The sequence below is a fragment of the Homarus americanus genome, unplaced genomic scaffold, assembly GCF_018991925.1.
Source record: "Homarus americanus isolate GMGI-L3 unplaced genomic scaffold, GMGI_Hamer_2.0 scaffold43872, whole genome shotgun sequence".
NCBI lineage: Eukaryota > Metazoa > Arthropoda > Malacostraca > Decapoda > Nephropidae > Homarus > Homarus americanus.
Window position 1 is genome coordinate 185,073 of NW_024742269.1, and position 19,928 is coordinate 205,000.

Consider the following 19,928-nt stretch of genomic DNA (forward strand, 5'->3'; position numbering starts at 1 on the left):
GTGGTGGCCAAGTGGATATATCACTCGCCAACACTCCTTAAGGGTCGATGGTTCGAGTCCAGGGCACCTCTACCTCACCCGTTTATCAATTTGCACCTGCCTTTACAGTTGGGGAAGTGAAGGCGGTTGAGTGCAGTGCCGTTTACACAGCCTCTTTGTACACCTATAACCTAACCTAATCTAACCTCCACAACCCTAACCTAATTCTCCACTGCATTACAAAGAAAATTCAGATCCTGTTCGGGTTCCGGGTCTGAGCTACGCCTTTTGTGTATTTCATTTATGTCAGCCTTTGTTGTGAGACTGGCCGGAGTAGAGGTAGTAGTTGAGCTGTATCTCCCAGAACTGACGCAGATCAAAGGTTAAATTAGTATGAGTGTGTTAGTGAGTTCTTGGAGATAGAGAGAGATTAGTATTAGCGGGGGCTTCTTATTAGGTACAGATGTATTTGTTTTCAGCATGCAACGAGAAAAAGTGACACACACACACACACACACACACACACACACACACACACACAAGCGTTAAGTGGTCCCTATAGGTAATGTCCCGAGTAGAAGCTGCGGTGTTTAGCTCGTGTTAATACCTTGACTTAATGATAGTACAGACCCAAGAGAGCAGGTGGTTAGTGTCCAAGCACTGTGTCTTGGCTGTGTCGGTAACTCACGCTCCAGGGGGTGAGAGGAGAACCTTTCCTGGCCTAATGGAGCCCACATCTAATGGAGCCCACATCTAATGGAGCCCACATTAAAATGGATTCCACTCCTAATGGGGCTCACTGCTAATAGGTTTCAGTCCAAATAGCTTGAGACCTAATAGGTACAGAACTAATAGGTAAGAGACCTAATAGGCCCCAGTCCTAACCTAACCTAAACAGTAAGAGTAAGGCATATTGTTATTGGAAAACCATTAGACTCTAGACCCAATAGAACTGAATTCCATTTGACCAAACACCTTTGAAAGTGTGAATTTGCCCTAATGATCAGTGAATCGCGGAATAGTGCCTGATGTAGTGCCAAGTGCCTGGTCGACCGCTAGTCATTGTGCCAAACGAGTAGTAGACGCTTTCATAAGTTGAGAAAAAATGGAAGGAGTGTGTGTGTGTGTGTGTGTGAGGGGGTGAAATACTGTTGATAATACGGCTTCCTAGAAATTCCCGGTTAACATTAGGAACATGGAAAAATATCGCGGGGAGGATGTCGACTATTTTATTTTATTTATTTATTTGTGTATTTGTTTATTTGTTTATTTTTCGGTGTTTTTAAGGAGTCAAAATACAGTGATGGGGAGAGAGCAACAGATAGACATACAGAGAGAGAGACAGACACAATCATACAGACACAGACACACGGGCAGACAGTAACAGAGACTCAGAGAGAGAGAGAGAAAGATAAAGAAAGAGAACGAAAGTCCGTGTTATTTGTCCTTAACTTATCTTTTAACGTCTTCAGTCAGCGGCTTCCCACGGATAATCTTTTGAAAACTATCTCACGCTCTTCACGGCAGTAATGTACACAAACTCTCTCTCTCTCTCTCTCTCTCTCTCTCTCTCTCTCTCTCTCTCTCCAGCACCCAACGACATCCTCCGAGCAACAAGGAAGAGTCATTATCCCTTAAAATATCGGAATATAAATACGATAGATTAAATAATAAAGAACTGTAGTGACTTTTCCCATGCCCGTCCGTCAACTACTTGACTGCTTTGGTACTAACTGACCCTAATGAACAGATTATAGGCGTAGCAGTAGTAAAAGAGTAAACAGTAGCTACACTAAGACTACCCCTTGCGGTACCATATCCAACACCTCAACCCATAGATACTGACCCCTCCGACCCACTCGCCCTTGACGTAAGCTGCGAGAGCCGGTCCTGTTGTGATGATCTTGCCCACCAGGTCGGTCCAGATGAGGGTACTCAGCAGGACGAAGAACACGGTGCGGGAATGTGTTGGGCGTGTGGTCGTGTACAGGTAGTAGAGCGCCCAGATTTGTCCTGTGGGAGAGAAGAATGTCATACTCTTGAAAAGAGCGCACACACACACACACACACACACACACACACACACACTGGATAGATGACCAGCGCAACTTACCTGTTGCGCCTCTAAAGAATAAAACATCACTGAGGGGCAGAAGAGAGTCTCTGGATATGAGCTCCACCCAGAGTTAGCTGGTGCTGGAGGGTGTACAGGGATGTTCGTCTGTACACTGACTCAGGATCTGGTAATAAAACCCAAGGATTTCTCCTCACAATACTGGACAAGAGCCTTTGGTTGATTTGAACGCAAAGATATTTTTACTCACTCGTAAGTCCTCTGAGGAATAGATCAGACATACAATTGTGACTGAACTGGATAGAAAGATGCACCTATTTTATTTTCCACTAAGGAGTGGCGAGATTACAGCTCCAATAGAATAGATGGAAATATATTTATCTCCAGTCTAACACTGAGGATAGGAGACATTGTGGCGTCCTTTGGTGGAATAGCAAGAGCAGTGTAGTTGGTGTTATAATATGCTTCAACAACTAAGGTCTTTAAGCGCAGAACAGGAGCAGTAATTACAATAGTCCAGCAACAACTATAAATCATGGGAGACAAAGCTTTCTGTATAACACACTGCCTCTTACTCTTCCAGCTAGGATAGGGGATATAATGATGACCTTTTAACGACCTTTAGCCTGGATCGAGACTCACCTGCGACGCCGGTGAGGGAGAGTAGGATAGGTGAGATGATAGTGGCCCCGGGCTGGTTGTCCAGGGCTGTGCAGTTCACATTCTTCTCACACAGCACGGTGAGCAGCGTGTCCGCCATGCTGAAGTTTATGCTTTTGGCACAGTTACACAGCAGCTGACACACTCCTCCGCTCTCCTCCTTGGTCTCTTCCAGCCCCTCACCCACGGCTACCTCCGCCAACATCCTGCGACGGCACGCCCGCACCCGGCTCCTGTGGGGGGTAGATGGGGAGATTAGTGGACGATGTGGGTGGGGTGGTTGGGTAGGTGGTAGAGAGAGAGGGAGAAGTTAGTGGTGGGTGGTGGAGGGGTTGTTACGTCTAGTGGATGGTTAAGGAGAGAGGCAGCAGGTGGCTAGATGAAACACACACACACACGGTACAGCTGTTGGTCACACTTGTTGACATCACACACTTGATACAATGACCTTCACGCCTTCAGCGACAATAATCCTATAAAAAGAAACAGTTTTTTCCCGAGTAGTGTCAGCCCACCATGTTAATAATACTATACATTTAGGGTTTGAACCTTAGTAGTAATCCTCTGATAAAAAACAAAAATAATTGGTATCGATTATTCTTGTGTGTTTTTTTCAAGTATTTATCAGCCTTCGACACAACCAGTTTATCAATCCTCTAGATGTTTTTTCTCGTTTTTATATATATTTTTTTCACCGTTTTTTCATTTTTTTTCTTCTCTTTTTTCACAGTTTGAACACAACTCTGGGGATTTGTTTTTACTTGTTTAGCATTACTTTTTATTCCCAGTACTAACAACCCTCGACCCAACAACACTAAAGCTGTGAAAGTTAAGGATTGTATGTTTTTTTGTTTTTTTTTAGGAAATCAATGGGAGTAATGTCGGTAAACACGAGAGAGTGAGGTGCGTTGGACCTATAATATATGTAACGTGTATATATAGTGAGATACGTGTTAAAGCTTAGTTACCGAGTTGATTAACTGATTCACACTCTTTCCTACATTTTAATTTCGTCCTCCTCACACGTCGAGTTCAGGTAGACTCGTTACGGTCCGCCATTTTTGTGTCGTAACTTAAACGAGACTTTTCTATACATTCTCGTATATCCAATTACGAGAAAAATTAATTACGGTTTTATGAAAACTTTACCATTTGGGAATTTTCGCTCTAATATTACATCGTAACTTGTGTTATTTTTGTATAATTACGAAACGTATAAATTGATACAATATTCTTCTTAAAATTACAATTACATTAATATAGAGAATATATAATCACACGTGCACCTGTGACCAATCAGTGGGTATAAACAATAACTGGCACCTCTCAGGGATTAAGTTGCACATTAGGATATTATGTTGCTGATGTTGTGTGTTGCGTATGTTGAGCCTTCACGTTGTGCCTCACTGGCCCACATGTATGTTGATACGGTCACACTCACTCTCTCTCTCTCTCTCTGGTAATCACAGGTTCCATGCATATCAACGAGAGAGGCGGCAGGTAATCGTCAGTAATATATGCTAATGAGAGTAAATAATGATGCCGGTACCTGTGCTAATGCAAACAACGATAACAACATAAACAGACGATAATACGAAAGATGAAAATAAGTTGATAAGCAATAGAGAGAAGTGACTAGAAACAAGTTAATAGATGAAGAACTAGAAATTTTTAAAGTATAAGTAGAAATAATTAAAAAAAACTAGAAATGGAGTGGTAGAGAATAACTAGAAATAATTAGATAAATAGTAAATAGAAATAGGTCGATATTCTATAATGGTCCCTAACGCGTATATAGATAACGTGTTAGTGAGTAATATTAAAAAGTATAGGAGAATGTTACAGTGTAGTAGAGGAAGGTTACATAGTATCACATGATATTACCTACTGTTATAGCATGTTGTAGAGTATTACATGATCTTACCTACTGTTATAGCATGTTGTAGAGTATTACATGATCTTACCTACTGTTATAGCATGTTGTAGAGTATTACATGATATTACAGAGCATTACATAACATTATCAATATTATGGAATAGTGTAGTGTTACATAGGGCGAGAAGGTATCACTTGATATAGGGAGTATTACACAGTATTACAGGGGATATAAACATAGTATTTCAGGATATTTGAAATATAGACAATGATTTGGGGCTAGGCACCAACCCCAACCTAACCTAACCAGAGAGGTATATATTTACAGTACTGTATATTTTAGCAGACAGGTAGTAGTCAGCTACCAAACAGGGAGGTACTACCGCCTGGGAAGATATTGGAAGCATAATGTGTTGTCTAATGGTAGACACACTCTCTCTCGCGCGCAATATAATCAGACCAATCCTCCCCTCTTCCTCCCCGTCTCCCCCTCTTCCCCATCTGCCCCCTCTTCCCCCCTGCCTCCTCTTCCCCCCCTCCCCTCCCCCTGGACCAAACAGACCATATACCTGGGAGTATTTTCGGATTATTTTTTCTTCTCTGGCCATTATCAAAATCGGGTCACACGTCACTCCCCGAGATCCTTTTGGTTATCGTCGAGGAGGTGGCCGCCTGGGTGTGTGTATTTGGTGACCCGTAATGTGACATTTATAACATTTGCGATGTGGGGGACTTGAGGAAAACAGACAGACAGACAAACGTATCTCTAAAGTCTGAACACCCGTGAGTGAGACAGATTTAACAAGGCGGTCGCGGGTACCGACTAATGGACAGACATGGCTTTAAACAGCCTGGGTGAGAGGGAAGGAAGAACATCATCACCAGCTGAGTTTGTTTACGTTCGTCTGTGTGTATCTGAATCCGGATTTACAAAGGTTGATGTTTTTTTTTTATGATTTGTTCCCTTTAAATTAGTCTTTGTGTAGTTTCGACGGTATTTTTACTGCCAGCTTAGTGACTTAAATTTAATTTGAGTCGATTAGATACCTCACACCTCTAGTTAAATGGTAAAATTAACTATACGGGGCTTTTCAAAAACCATCATTGCGCGTAGCTTCAGGGAGCCAGTTGGATGTCCTCTCGTATCTAGTTAAAAGGGGAAATTAACACAAGAACGTTCATTATTTATTTAAGATGAAAATATAATGTACCAAGTGTTGGAAAATCCCTCTGAACCGTAACTTAAATGGGATCACCTGAAGATAAGCCACCCCAGTTCATTTCACCTTATAATTAAACACCCTAACGCTACCTGGGAGATTAGGTTAAGTTAGGTTAGGTTACCGTTAGATTAGGTTGGGTTAGATTAGGTTGGGTTAGATTAGGTTTGCGTTAAGTTGGGTTAGATTAGGTTAGCGTTAGGTTACGTCATCGTTAGGGTAGTTCATCTTAAGGTGAAATAAGTTGGGGCGTTAATCTTCAGGTGAAATAAGTTGGGGTGTTAATCTTCAGGTGATCCCTTAAGTAAATCAGTTAGAGGTATGCTCATGTCTTCACTTAAAGAGGAAAATTTACCCCGTGACTTGACTCTTATCTCTGAATAGATGTTTGGAAGTAAAGTTCAGATTAAACCGGAGTCGACATTAAGATGACCAGGTGTAAACACATCCACGGGGTGAAGAATTTTGGGTAGGATTTACGAGATAGATAGATAGATAGATAGAACAAAGAGGGGTGAGATAGAGCCAGACAGAAGAGGAGAGAGAAGAAAAAGCCAGTGAGAGAGAGAGAGAGAGAGAGAGAGAGAGAGAGAGAGAGAGAGAGAGAGAGAGAGAGAGAGAGAGAGAGAGAGAGAGAGAGAGAGAGAGGACCCATCCATCAGCTAGTTATCTAAATATTAACATCAGTCATAGTTTATTTTAGTCCCTTAGGCTACCTGGCCATTACCTTATTCTACCTGGCCAATTACCTTTACCTGGCCATAGCTAAACCTCCTACCTGGCCAATTACCATAAACCTTACCTGGCCAGTGGCTTTATAATACCTGGCCTCCCTAAGTATTACCAAATAAAACACCTCCCTAGGTTACCTTACCAATAAACCTCCCTACCTGGCCAATTACCTTTATAAACCTCCCTACCTGGCCAATTACCTTATAAACCTCCTACCTGGCCAATTACCTTTATAAACCTCCCTACCTGGCCCCTTTATAAACCTCCCTACCTGGCCAATTACCTTTATAAACCTCCCTACCTGGCCAATTATTAAACCTCCCTAGCCAACCTTACCTTTATAAACCTCCCTACCTGCTGGAGCCCTAGTGGCCTTCTTTATAAACCTCCCTACCTGGCCATTACCTTTGTTACTTTTAAACCAACCCATCTAGTCAGTCACCTTTATAATTCAACCCCACCTGGTCTGTTTATAGAGGTCATCATCTTTAATTGCTATGAGAGAGAGAGAGAGAGAGAGAGAGATTATAACAAAACCAACATTAAATTTTCCTCTCATGGACCTCCTCTCCTCCTCAACCCTCCCTCCCTCCCTCAACCATCCTCCCTCCTCCCTCCCTCAACCATCACTCCCTCAACCATCACTCCCTCCTCAACCATCACCTCCTCTCCTCCCTCCTCCCTCCCTCAACCATCCTCCCTCCTCCCTCCCTCCTCAACCATCACCTCCCTCCCTCCCTCAACCATCACTCCCTCCCTCCCTCAACCATCCCTCCTCCATCCCTCCTCCCTCAACCATCACCTCCCTCCCCCCTCCCTCCCTCCTCCCTCCCTCCTCCCTCAACCTCACCTCCTCAACCTCCTCCGTCCCTCCCTCAACCATCACTCCCTCCTCAACCATCACTCCCTCCCTCCCCCAACCATCCTCCCTCCATCCCTCCCCAACCATCACCCTCCCTCCCTCCCTCAACCATCACTCCTCCCTCCCTCTTCCCCCTCCTCCCTCCATCAACCATCACTCCTCCTCAACCATCACTCCTTCCGTCCCTCCATCATCACTCCCTCCCTCAACCATCACTCCCTCCTTCCCTCAACCATCACTCGCTCCCTCCCTCCCTCAACCATCACTCCTTCCTCAACCATCACTCCTTCCGTCCCTCCATCAACCATCACTCCCTCCTCTCCCTCCCCTCCCTCCTCCTCCTCAACCATCATCCCCTCCCTCCTCCTCCCTCAACCATCCCTCCCTCAACCATCACTCCCTCAACCATCACTCCCTCTCTCTCAACTCTTACAACTTGAAGGCAGAAATAGACCAAATAATTGAACAAGTCGACGTGCATCATATTTTTCACAACTGACATGAATGTAGTGACAGTTTTAATTAGTGGAGCTGCCCAGGTGTTTGCCCAGGTGTTTTGTGTTAGTGCATAATGATTAGGTGACTTGATGGCCACCAGAATGTCTTTGTTTTCATGATTGATTTTTTTATTTTTTTTTAAGGTGGTGGGAGCTGTTAATGTACTGATTGGTTAAGTTTGGTTTGTTTGGTTTGGTTTTAATGCAAGGAAAAACTAATTATCGGAGGTGTGTTGATGTTTTGTGTTCTTGTTACTGTACTGAATTGATGAACAGAAATTCTTTGTTGAAAATTGGATTATATTTTTTTTTTTTTTTGGTAACAGCAACAAGTGATAATGCATTTTATTTTTGTTTTAATGCTAGGAAAAAATAATCAATTGTGATGTGTGATTGGATTGTTTCTTTGTTGTTTATGTTATTAAAGATAAGAATATTTACGATCAATAAGTAATGTTAATTTATCTTTCTTTATGAAGGGAAAAGTTTGTTAATGTTGTCAGGTGGGTTTTGTTTCCTTGTTAATATAATCAATAGAGCAATAAAAAAACAAGGAATATTTAACAATTTTCTAGCTAGTAAGTGATGTTAATTTATCTTTTTTTAAGGTTTTAAGTTTTTAATGTAGGATAAACTTATTAATGAAATTTTTTACATAAATTATTATACACTATTCATCAGTACACATACACAGTTAAATACAGGCAAGGATTCTCTCTTCCTTTAAAAACTACACCGTGAAATAATGGAACAGTCAAGGTAAATGACGTTAATGGAGTTTTTTTTTATTATCTGGTTCTGTTTTAATTAGAGGTAGTAACACTTATTAACGGGAGACTCCAGGTGTGTATCGTGTTGTTCCTGTATCAGCACACACGGTTGGGTTAGGTTAGCATTAAGCAGGTTAATCATCAGGAGGTGAAATAAGGTGAGGTGCTTAATCTTCAGGTAATCCCACATAAAATCACACAAGGACAAAACAACTTTATATAACGATAACTTGGGAAAAATATCTCAGGTGAAAAAATTGTTCCCTAACCTAACCAAACCTAACCTAACCAAACCAAACCAAACCTAACCAAACCTAACCTAACCTTACCCACCTGAGCGATATTTTTCTCTTTGTATCGTGTGAGAAATATTGATACAGTAAAGTGGTAACGTTATAAACTAAACTCTACGTCCAAAGTGAATTACCCCATAAGTCTAGTGGCCAGTTCCATTTAGTGTGTGTGTGTGTGTGTGTGTGTGTGTGTGTGTGTGTGTGTGTGTGTGAAAGAGAGAGAGAGAGAGTGCCTCGCCTCTGACACGGGGGTCTAGTGTTAAGAGAAAAATAATCTTAGTTTTTAGACAGTTTGAAAGGTTGGGCGTAGCATTATGTAAATGAGTTACTCGGAGACACATGGATGATGATGGCGGGAGGTAGAGAGAGAGGCTTCACGTCATGCTCTCTCTCTCTCTCTCTCTCTCAATATTAGCATACTTTTGTAAATGGACAAATAACCATAATAAATTGGTGTGTTATTTTCGTATTGCAATCACATGGGAAGTTCTGATTTCTCTCCTGGAATTATATTGTTACCTTTGCAGCTCCCACTCACTAAATTACCTTTCCTGGTAGACACAGTGAAAAATCATCGCCAATTACCTTGTTACCAATTACCATCCCCATTTAGTATTGACGTCACACCATTATGTCGTCTGATACCAGGTGTTGGCTTTACGTGACCCTCCTATCTATTAGTGACACAGGTGTGGTTTACTTGGGCCTAGTGTGTAGGCCAGGTAATTAATCTGTATATATAGGTAGAGGCACAGGTGTATACATGAGAAAGTGTTAACCTTGCACTGTCTCCCTTCCTATTAAGATAACTGGGTGTATTTCGGTTAGATTTTGACTTTGAATGAACAGTTTTGAACACACACACACACACACACACACACACACACACACACAATGCCCTCCTAGCTAAACACACAATATAATTTGACTTTGAAAACTGATCTCCTAGCAAAACACGTATTAGATTTTGACCTAAGCTAACCTGACCTAACCTAACCTTCTTATTAGGGTGAACGAGGAGAAGGGGGAGGGGTGGGAGATTGATTAGAGGAGAGAGAGAGAGAGAGAGAGAGAGAGAGAGAGAGAGAGAGAGAGAGAGAGAGAGAGAGAGAGAGAGAGAGAGAGAGAGAGAGAGAGAGATATGATGGGGATGTTATACAGAGGAGAGGAATGAATGAATGAAGGTGAGGGTGGGGGGTAAGAGGGAGAGGTGGAGGAGAGGGTTGTGAGTGAGTTACGAGAGAGAGGAAGGGGAGGTGAGAGGCCAGAGAGAGGTGAGGATAACGACACACACACACACAGTCCGAATGTGTGTCCGAAATCGTCAAAATGTATTGGGTGTGCCATGATTTTACGCTTTGAGAGAGAGAGAGAGAGAGAGAGAGAGAGAGAGAGAGAGAGAGAGAGAGAGAGAGTCTTCCTGCATTACTAAAAACTAAGGATTTTTTTTTATTATCCATTTAAGCGAGAATTTGGTACATCTTGCTCACGGTGTTTAATACCTGGATAATTACCTGTAGGGGTGTAGCATGAGGGAGTGGATGGTGGGTAAGAGGTAGGGGAGGAGGTGGAGGGAGGGAGGGTGGGTGCAGGAGTGAGGGGGGGTGGGTGGGGAGGAGGTGGGAGTGAGGGGAGGGGTGGTGCAGGGAGGTGGGGGTAGGAGTGATGGAGGGAGGGTGGTAGGGAGTGATGATGGAGGGAGGGTGCAGGGAGTGATGGTGGAGGGAGGGTGGTGCAGGGAGGAGGAGGGGAGGGAGGGTGGTGCAGGGAGTGAGGGGGGTGCAGGAGTGATGCAGGAGGGAGGTGGCAGGGAAGGGTGGGAGTAATGGAGACTGATAGTATATAGATGGATGGGAATGAGAGGGAGATTTTGGGTTGATAGGATCAATAGGAGAGAGGGAGGATGGAGGATAGGAAGGAGGAAGAGAAGAAACGTAAAGGGAGAGAGGAAGGAAGGGGTGAAGGGAGAAATAAAGGGGGGGGAGAAGGTAGATATAGGGAAGCAGAAGAGGGGAGGGAAGAAGGAAGGATGAAGAGGAAGGAAGAGAGGGCGAAGGAAGGAAGAGATGGGGGGGCTGAAGATAGATAGGGAAGGGGAGAGGGAAAACCGGAAGGAGGAGGGAGGTGCGGGGAGGGGGAATGTTGAGAGCCAGGTGCATGTGGATGAGGGAGGAAATGTTTACCTCAGTTGCTTGATGGTGTGTGTGTGTGTGTGTGTGTGTGTGTGTGTGTGTGTGTGTGTGTGTGTGTGTGTGTGTGTGTGTGTGTGTGTGTGTGTGTGTGTGTGTGTGTGTGTGTGTGTGTGTGTGTGTGTGTGTATGTGTGTGTTTCAATAACTAGGTATATGTGTTTAACCTTTGCTTTTTGACTCATAACTTTTCCCTATACACCCAAACACATCTGTATATATATATATGTCCCTCTACACACACACACACACACTAATGACCTAATTTAACTTGATCTAACCTAACCTAACCCCAAGGAATATATAAATAACTTCTCATAATACGTGTCCTTCAAGACCAGCTCCTAAGATACACAGGTATTATTAGTTTACGCCCACACAGGTACACACTCCTTTACCTGCCCGACCTCGAATACCTGACTTGACCATAACATTCGGAGGGGGGAGTCAGACAGTTCTCTCAGTCGAAAAGTCAGTCTGTCAGTTAGCCAGCCTGTAAGTTAGTCAGTCAATCAGTCTTTTAATCAATTGGTCAGTTGCTCAGTTAGTTAGTCTACCAATCAGTTAGTCAGTCAACCAGTCTGTTACGTATTTCCTGGCTGTTAAATAATACTGGTCAGTTGCTTAGTCTTTCAGTCAGTCAATTAGTTGGTCAGTCATTCGATTTAATCATTTGGTCAGTTAATCAGGGAGTCAGTCAGTCAGTGAAATAGCCAGGACTAATATCTATACAGCTGACTGACGCATTTATATACGTCTATATATTAATATTGTTTTTATTTTTAATTTGCCCAGCGAGGGGGCTAGTTTATTGGGCACACCCTTGCATCATGGGCAAGGTGAAGCGCAAAAGCGTTTACAGCCCCCAGCTGGGAAGCACGCGTAGTTCATGCTTGCTTTCATGACTCATGCATTAAGGGCGTAAAAGCCTGAAGGGTCATGGGTTTTGTCAGCAAGTTATATAAAGTGACAGAATGATATGTATGTGTGTGTGTGGCGGGGGGGGATTCCCGTTACACTTCACCTGTTTATGGCAAAGCGTGGCAGGTCCCTAATAATGTCAAGCGCCTGTCACTAGGAGGAGGGATATCTGGTCAGGGACGTGTCTACATGACTGACATGACCCTTGAGCCTCTGACGTCACCCTCAGGTCAAGTTGTACCTCCCAGAAGTGAGACGTTGTGATGACGGCTGGTGATTGTTATTGTTATTTTAGCTCTTGTTGAGGCTATTTTTTTTTTACTCGTCATTGTTATTTTTGATCGTTTTTGTTATTGCAATTTTTTTTGGATTTTTACCTGTTATTGTAAATTTTTATCCGTTTTGTTAGTTTTTGTTTTTTCGTTTTATTTACATTGGTTATTTTTTATTCGTTATTGTTATTGGTCATTGCATAGAGATGATCATATAGATAATGACTACGTCGGTACAAACCTAACCTAACCTAACTTGGATTAACTTAGTCTAACCTAACCTAACCCAACCTAACCTAATTTAACCGTACCTATTCCAACGACAACCCACATCAATCCAACTCAACCCAATCCAACCCTCCTTATCCACCCCATCCCACCCCACCCAGCCCCACCCCACCCAGCCCCACCCCACCCACCCCATCCCATCCACCCCATCCCATCCCCACCCCACCCCATCCCACCCCATCCCACCCCACCCCATCCCACCCCAACCACCACACCCCACCCCATCCATCCCATCCACCCCATCCCACCCCAACCACCCCATCCCACCCCATCCCACCCCACCCCCACCACCCCCACCCCATCCCACCCCACCCCACCCCACCCCATCCATCACACCCACCCCACCCACCCCACCCATCCCACCTCCCCCACCCACCCCACCCACTCCCACCCCATCCCACCCCATCCCACCCCATCCCACCCCATCCCACCCACCCCATCCCACCCCACCCATCCCACCCCATCCCACCCCACTCCCACCCCACCCACCCCACCCCACCCCATCCCACCCCCACCCCCACCCACCCCACCCCATCCCACCCCACTCCCCACTCTCCCACCCACCCTACCCACCCCACCTCACCCCACCCCACCGTATTTCACCAGACATGAACGAATTTCTGTAAAGTTATAGCACTAAAATCAAAATGCTATCTATTGTATATGGGAAAAAAACAGTTGTGTTTTAAGGTTGAAACGAACGATGGTACCGGTTTAGTCTGACACACACACACACACACACACACACACATATGTATATTATGTGTGTTAAAATATATGTAAATTTTCATGGTATAACTATGCTATAAGTCTGATTATAATTTTAAAGTTTACAAAAAATAAAATATCTACAACATTATTTCTAAACTTTTATATAAAGAAGAATATAAACCTTTTGTCTGAGGAACGTGAACACCTTTCCAATTACCGCCCCCCTGTGTGTGTTCTAGTGAAGCAGTGGTACCAATAGTGTGTAAGATAGTCATATAATTTCAGTGTTACCAATAGTATGTGGTAGAGAGCTCAGTACGGGAGAGATCTGAGTAGTGTAGCCAGGTGTGAAGAGTTTAGTTAAGCTGTAGATAATTTAGTCTTACAACCAGTGTTACCAGCTGTAAACACATGGTTAAAGGGTAGAGTAAACAGTGTTACCAGGTATAGAGGTAATCACCAGGTGTCAAAATATACAGTGTTACCAGATGTGATTACAAAGGTAGTAGGGAGTTAGATGGGTATAGTGGTGGGGGGGGGTCAAAAGTTCACTCCCGTCCAGTATGAAGCAGCATCGACCCCCAAATGAGATCTTGAAACAGTCAGGGTAAATCAGTTCAGAGACTCATACGTGTGACTCATTTTCAATTCAGGGAGCGAACCTTTGACTTCGTCTGGTACGTTAGTTTGGGAAGAGATGATTGGTCCCCTGTCCTCACTCCCTCCTCCCTCCCTCCGCCTCTCCAACCCCTATTGTTACTGTCATCCCCTTCTCCCTTTGAACACCCATTCCCACTTGAGATGTAACTCACCTGGCACCTCAATCCCCCATGTGCCAAATTTGACGAGAATGGGACAGATAAACCGGACGGATGAACAGAGACGCCCGACGGACAGAGAAAGACATCAGACATAGACAAACAAAGACGTACCTTGTTAACAAAGACAGACGAATAAGTAGGCAGATTAAAATAGGGAAATGTGAATTAATAGGGAAATATGTAAACGGAAAGGGAATTGAACAACTTCACTGACATACAAAAAAAATAGGGAGAAAACACCTATTTTTTCCATAGTAAGACCAACAAACAGGGAGGGAGATAAGCGAATGGGGATTAAAGATAAAAATAGCGATTAAAGATAAGAAAATGGAGATTATTAGATAGACGATGATTTACTGTACATAAAGAAAGAGAAAATTATGAAACTGGGACAGAACAAAGGTAATGTATTTAGAGAGAGACGGACATACAGTACAGGTAACTAGAGAGAGAGAGAGAGAAGAGGGGGAGGGAAGGAAGGAATGAGAGGAAGAGGGGGAGGGAAGGAAGGAATGAGAGGAAGAGGGGGAGGGAAGGAAGCAAAAAAAGGGAAGTAATGAGAGAGGGAGGTAGAGAAGGAAGGAAAGAGATAGAGAGGGGGAAAGGAAGTAGGGAGAGGGAGGAAGGAAGGAGAGAGGGAGAGAGAGAGAGAGATATAATGTTATGATAACCAGATCTCATTTATTACCTGTACAAACTAAATAAAGGTGTATTTGCTCGTCCCCTTTAATTAAGCAGATAGTAGATACATAAATTATCGCTGGCCAAGTTAATTACTGAGTCGACCATTAAAACTGACGGCAGCTTTGTGATGGACATGATCAATGGTGGTCTGGGCAGTACCAGTAACCTCTTATATATAGGATCAATTTGTTGATTACCTTTTTTTATATTTAATCTGCTTTCATTACGTAGAAGTTTTGGGGAGTGAGTCATTACGGTGTTAGCCTTCATGGTATGGTTTAGTGGTGTGTCCGGCTTTTAGTTCATGGTGTTAGAGATCCGGGTATCATATATGTTATCGACAAAAACCACATTGGGTCTGACTTGATCAAATCCGAACAAATAATTTTAGGTGTGGGGTGGACCAGACCGTGTTGGCGAGTAGGTTTAGGCGGCGTTTTTATCCCCGGAGCGGTCACCCATTTCGCTGCTTGCCAGACCACAGTGGTGCTTAAACCACAGGAGTCTCGTGAGACCTGCAGGGCTCTTACTTACCACAGCTAGAGATAAAATTAGTTACATAAACGTATGAATTATAGCCACGAGAAGGTAATGTTTTACGCCAGACAAGTAAATAGAAACTGTTGCACTTTGTTCGATAACACCGGTCAACACAATTTTTCTGGCACAAGGTTTTTAAACGGATTTTAAGTAAATTTGGGGTGCAGAATCCAAATATGACTTTGGTTTTTGTCTATCACATCAGGTTTCTGAGATTTACCATATTGCACTTTTGCTGGGAAACGTAAACTTTTGGATCAAAATTGACTGTTTAAACATGTATACATAAATTTTTTCAGCATTATAATTTGTATTTTTCTATAACCAAAAATTGTTAATATCAAATTGGAAAGTTAATGCACATATAATATTTAAATGTAACATTGAAGGGTGAAAAAAACAATTAATGTACGGTAGAAATAGTGCAAGTATTAAGATCAAGTTACAGTTACATAAACTTCCTCTTTTTGGCCGATCTCTTATGTACAGCTTCTGGAATGTCTCTCATCAAACTCCAGCAGTAGTCCGCCATCATGTTCGAGTCCCATCGACCTTGGTAACGTTCTTCCATTACTTTAATGTCTTGATGAAAGCGCTCCCCTTGCTCCTCGCTCACTTCTCCCAGATTTTCTGGAAACTCGTCCAAGTGACTGTGTAAGTAGTGAACCTTGATACTCATTCTGCATCCAAGTGCTTGTAAACTCAAGAGCAGCTCTTCCACAATTTCTTGATAGTTGTCCGCTTTCTTGTTCCCTAAGAAGTTCCGCACCACATTAGAGAAAGCATTCCAAGTTCTTGCCTGTGCCTCAGTCATTGTTGCAAGGAAGTGTGGATCTCTGAGTAGTGTTCTTATTTGAGGTCCATAAAAAATCCCTGCCTTTTTCTTCTCGTCGCTAAGACTTGGAAAGGTTGAGCATATATATCTGAAACACTCTCCACTATGATCAAGAGCCTTGACGAATTGCTTCATGATACCAAGTTTTATGTGCAGAGGAGGAAGGACAATGTTTTTCCTGTCAACCAGAGGATCGTCAATGATATTCTTGTCACCAGGCGTCAAACTATGTCTTGGTGGCCAATTCTTTTTCACCCAATGGTCTGCTGTAGCCCTGCTGTCCCAGTAGCACAGAAAACAGGGGTATTTTGTGTACCCTCCTTGCTGGCCCAATAGAAAGTTTACCATTTTCAAGTCCACACAAATTAACCATTCATGAGCATGGTATTGCAACCTCTCTAGAACAGTCTTAATGTTTTCATACTCTTCTTTAATTTGTACAGAATGTCCGATTGGAATTGAACCATACTTGTTTCCGTTATGAAGAAGAACACATTTCAAGCTCCTTTTAGAACTGTCAATAAAAAGTCTCCAATCCTTACTATCATATGCTGGTAGTCCCATGGAGAGAAGAAGTCCTTCTACATCATTACAAAAAACAAGCTGGTCATATGAATGAAAGTACTTCCGCAGTTGCTCTTCTCTGTTGCGATAAAAGGAGACACTCGTGCCAGGTTTTAAGAGTCGTTTCTCTTGAAGCCTGGAAGCTAACAATTCAGCAGACTGTTTTGGCAAATTTAGATCTCTGACCAGATCATTCAATTCTGACTGAGTAAACAACGTTGGCTTTTCACAATCTTCACCAGATGGCTTGAAAAGATCAGTCTCTTCATCTTCATCAGTAGAAACAGGCGAATTCCGGTCTATATCCTCAATCTCTGGTAGCTTAGTAAATTCTGGCACGTTACGTGATGGAGCAGATCTGAGATCAGATTTGGATTCAGCACCTTAAAGTTAGTAAAAAACAGTTAAAATGTTTCATGCCAGAAAAAAAAATATTTTTTTGTAGACCAGTGTAATTCAAGTTTGTTCTGTTTAGTGTTGCGTATATGGGAAAACTGATGATGTTTTTATCATTACAGTGCAGCGCGGGCGACCTGTCCTACACGTCACTACCTGGGAGTCATCATGAAGGTAAGTAAGTCACTGTTGTTCCGTTGACCTACCGCAGTGTTCTTGTTGAGGCACGTGAGGCGTTTTACTCTCGCCTGTTATATTTATATTAAGTCTCTGTTGTGTCAGTCGCCCCGTGGCCTCTCTGTCGTGTCAGTCGCCTCGTGGCCTCCCTGTCCTGTCAGTCGCCTCGTGGCCTCTCTGTCCTGTCAGTCGCCTCGTGGCCTCTCTGTCCTGTCAGTCGCCTCGTGGCCTCTCTGTCCTGTCAGTCGCCTCGTGGCCTCTCTGTCGTGTGAACGCGGTAAACACTTGAAGCAGTTGACAAATCTTCTTGAAACTTGGTGTATAAGGACACACCGTTCCCCTAAGAGAGTTTAATAATAAGACATACACCGAGGCTTATGGGCGGCGTCTGGTGTTACAACCAGCTTTTGTCTTTACGTGAACCCATACACTTCGGGTCGTGCTTAGGTACAGTAGTTCAGCGTTAGATTGAGTTGGGAGTCAATACCCTTTAGACCTCTATTGTACTATTAAGGAAACAATTCACAGTATATAAGAGTTCACTACATTAAACTACTATTGTTGTTGTTTCTGTTTAATCGTGTCTAATGCATGTCTGAGGATTCCCTATTGATCACGGTGGGATAAGCCTTTGATTTACTGTATTGTTGAATGGACGGGAATATCGGTCAGAGGGATATTATTCTTGTATTTAAACCCATGATAATATTTCTCTAGCTGGAAGTGAGTCAGTTGAATTTACGTTGGAGTTTATTTCACTCTTAAAAAGTATACCTGAGAGAAAGTATTAAAATGTATACCTGAGGAAATATATTTGTTCTAAGAAAGTCTGTCAAGTTTAAGTTGGTAATAGGAAGTGGATGTGTTAGTTTGGTTATAGCATCTTAATATATTGTTCTCTGTCAGTGAGTGAGTGAGTAAGTAAACAAACCACTTAAGAGAGCTGCCGACACAACTACAAACTATGACTGACATCCTAAGGAATTTCCTCGTAATTATAAGTTTGGGACAGTAACACTTTTTTTTAATTAACGTCAGAATGTAAATTTATATCGTGTAATATAATTTGAGTCATTGGGAACCTACTAATTTATATTACGTGTTGATTGTAGAGTCAGGAGGGTGTGATATGTAATTGTCCCGCTTTTGAGGGATAATGGCAACGTGACGACATCAAATTATTTCCTAATTTTGTACATCGACGCCCTTCCTCACCTCCCCCTCCATCTTCCCCACGCCACTTGCCCTCCCCCACTCCTCCCTCCTCTCCCCCCCCACACCTCCCCCACTTCCCCCTCCTCCATTTCGTCTGTAGGTTCCATGTTAAGTGTGTACCCCCCAGGATAGGTGATCTGAAAGGGGGGGGGGGGTTACTCTCCACTTGTCTGTGTGTTATCTCTCCACACATTTTTAGGTAAATAACTGAAATGTGGATATTTCTACGCGGTTTACCCTTTCCATGGTATTCCTGGTCGGCGATAGTGTTCCTGCTTGACCATGGGTGTAGCTGGCTTACCATGACACTTTACATTGTGTGGGTGTAGTACAATGCGGGGGTAATATTAATTTCGTGTACAAGGTGTGTATGTGTGTGTGTATTTGACGGGGTTGTGGAGTTCATAGGTAAAGTCGTGAACAAAAGTTGGTAGACATCGACCTGGAGGTATTATGGACATTACATATTGGAACTTTGGAGTCTGAAGCTTCATAAACAAGTTGTTCTGTTTACCAACAGATGGCGCCCTTGACACCCTCAACTCAAGTTGTCACGCGCTTGTCTCTGAAGCCAGACACAAATATGCGTGCCTTGTTGACCGGGGTGTCAAGGTCAAACTGTTGTGGATCCCCTCTCACATAGGCCTCATAAAACATGAGAAAGAGTTGATGCCCTCGCCAAACTCGCGTCTAACAAAGACACTGTTGAATACAATTTGGGTCTGTCAAAAAGAACCCTTAAAACTGTAATAAGGAAAGAACTTACTGATGAATTTGACGCAAGTAGACAAGTGCAAACAGGCACTAGTCGATCCATAGTTTACCATGATGAGATGTGTCAAGTGAAACATGTAAAGGAGCAAGTAACAAGATCACTAGATTACAAGATGTTGTAACCGCTAGATTAAGGTTAGGATATAAGTACCTCTGGCAGTATGTTCCTCAAGCAGATGTGAACAAGACTGAATGTAAAGTGTGTGGCCAGACATATGGCCACACACTTGAACACTACATCCTCGACTGTGTGAAGATAGAACCTTTTAGGGACAGGTCCAAGCACACTGTGTGTGAAATGGCACAACACTTCATCTCTAATGCCAAGATAGCCGACATATTAAGATTGTATCCACTTTTTTACACTTAGTAGCTGTATCAGTTCCCATGTACAGAACCAAACACACAATGTGCTTGAATACTTCTCACGCAAATGTGAATAACAAAGTGTGCGGCCAGACGCACTGCCTCACACTCCTGTACTCACGCAGTTGTTAATAAGTCACCCTCTAAGTACAGAACTAAAAAAAAAAAATATTGGAAATACTCTAACATTCAATACCATAATATCCTGACCAT

General features: G+C 43.1%; 1 protein-coding gene across 3 annotated transcripts in view; it reads right to left on the bottom strand.

Moving 5' to 3' along the window:
• The window catches only part of LOC121876705, a 95,654-nt gene that overhangs the window by 29,260 nt on the left and 46,466 nt on the right, over positions 1-19,928 (bottom strand). For all 3 annotated transcript variants that reach the window (XM_042382055.1, XM_042382053.1, XM_042382054.1), the window contains exons 2-3: positions 2,696-2,946; positions 1,826-1,992 (exon numbers count right to left, since the gene is read on the bottom strand). In XM_042382055.1, the coding sequence (XP_042237989.1) occupies positions 1,826-1,992; positions 2,696-2,918 (390 nt within the window). In that variant the 5' untranslated portion in view covers positions 2,919-2,946. The remainder of the gene's footprint in view (positions 1-1,825; positions 1,993-2,695; positions 2,947-19,928) is intronic.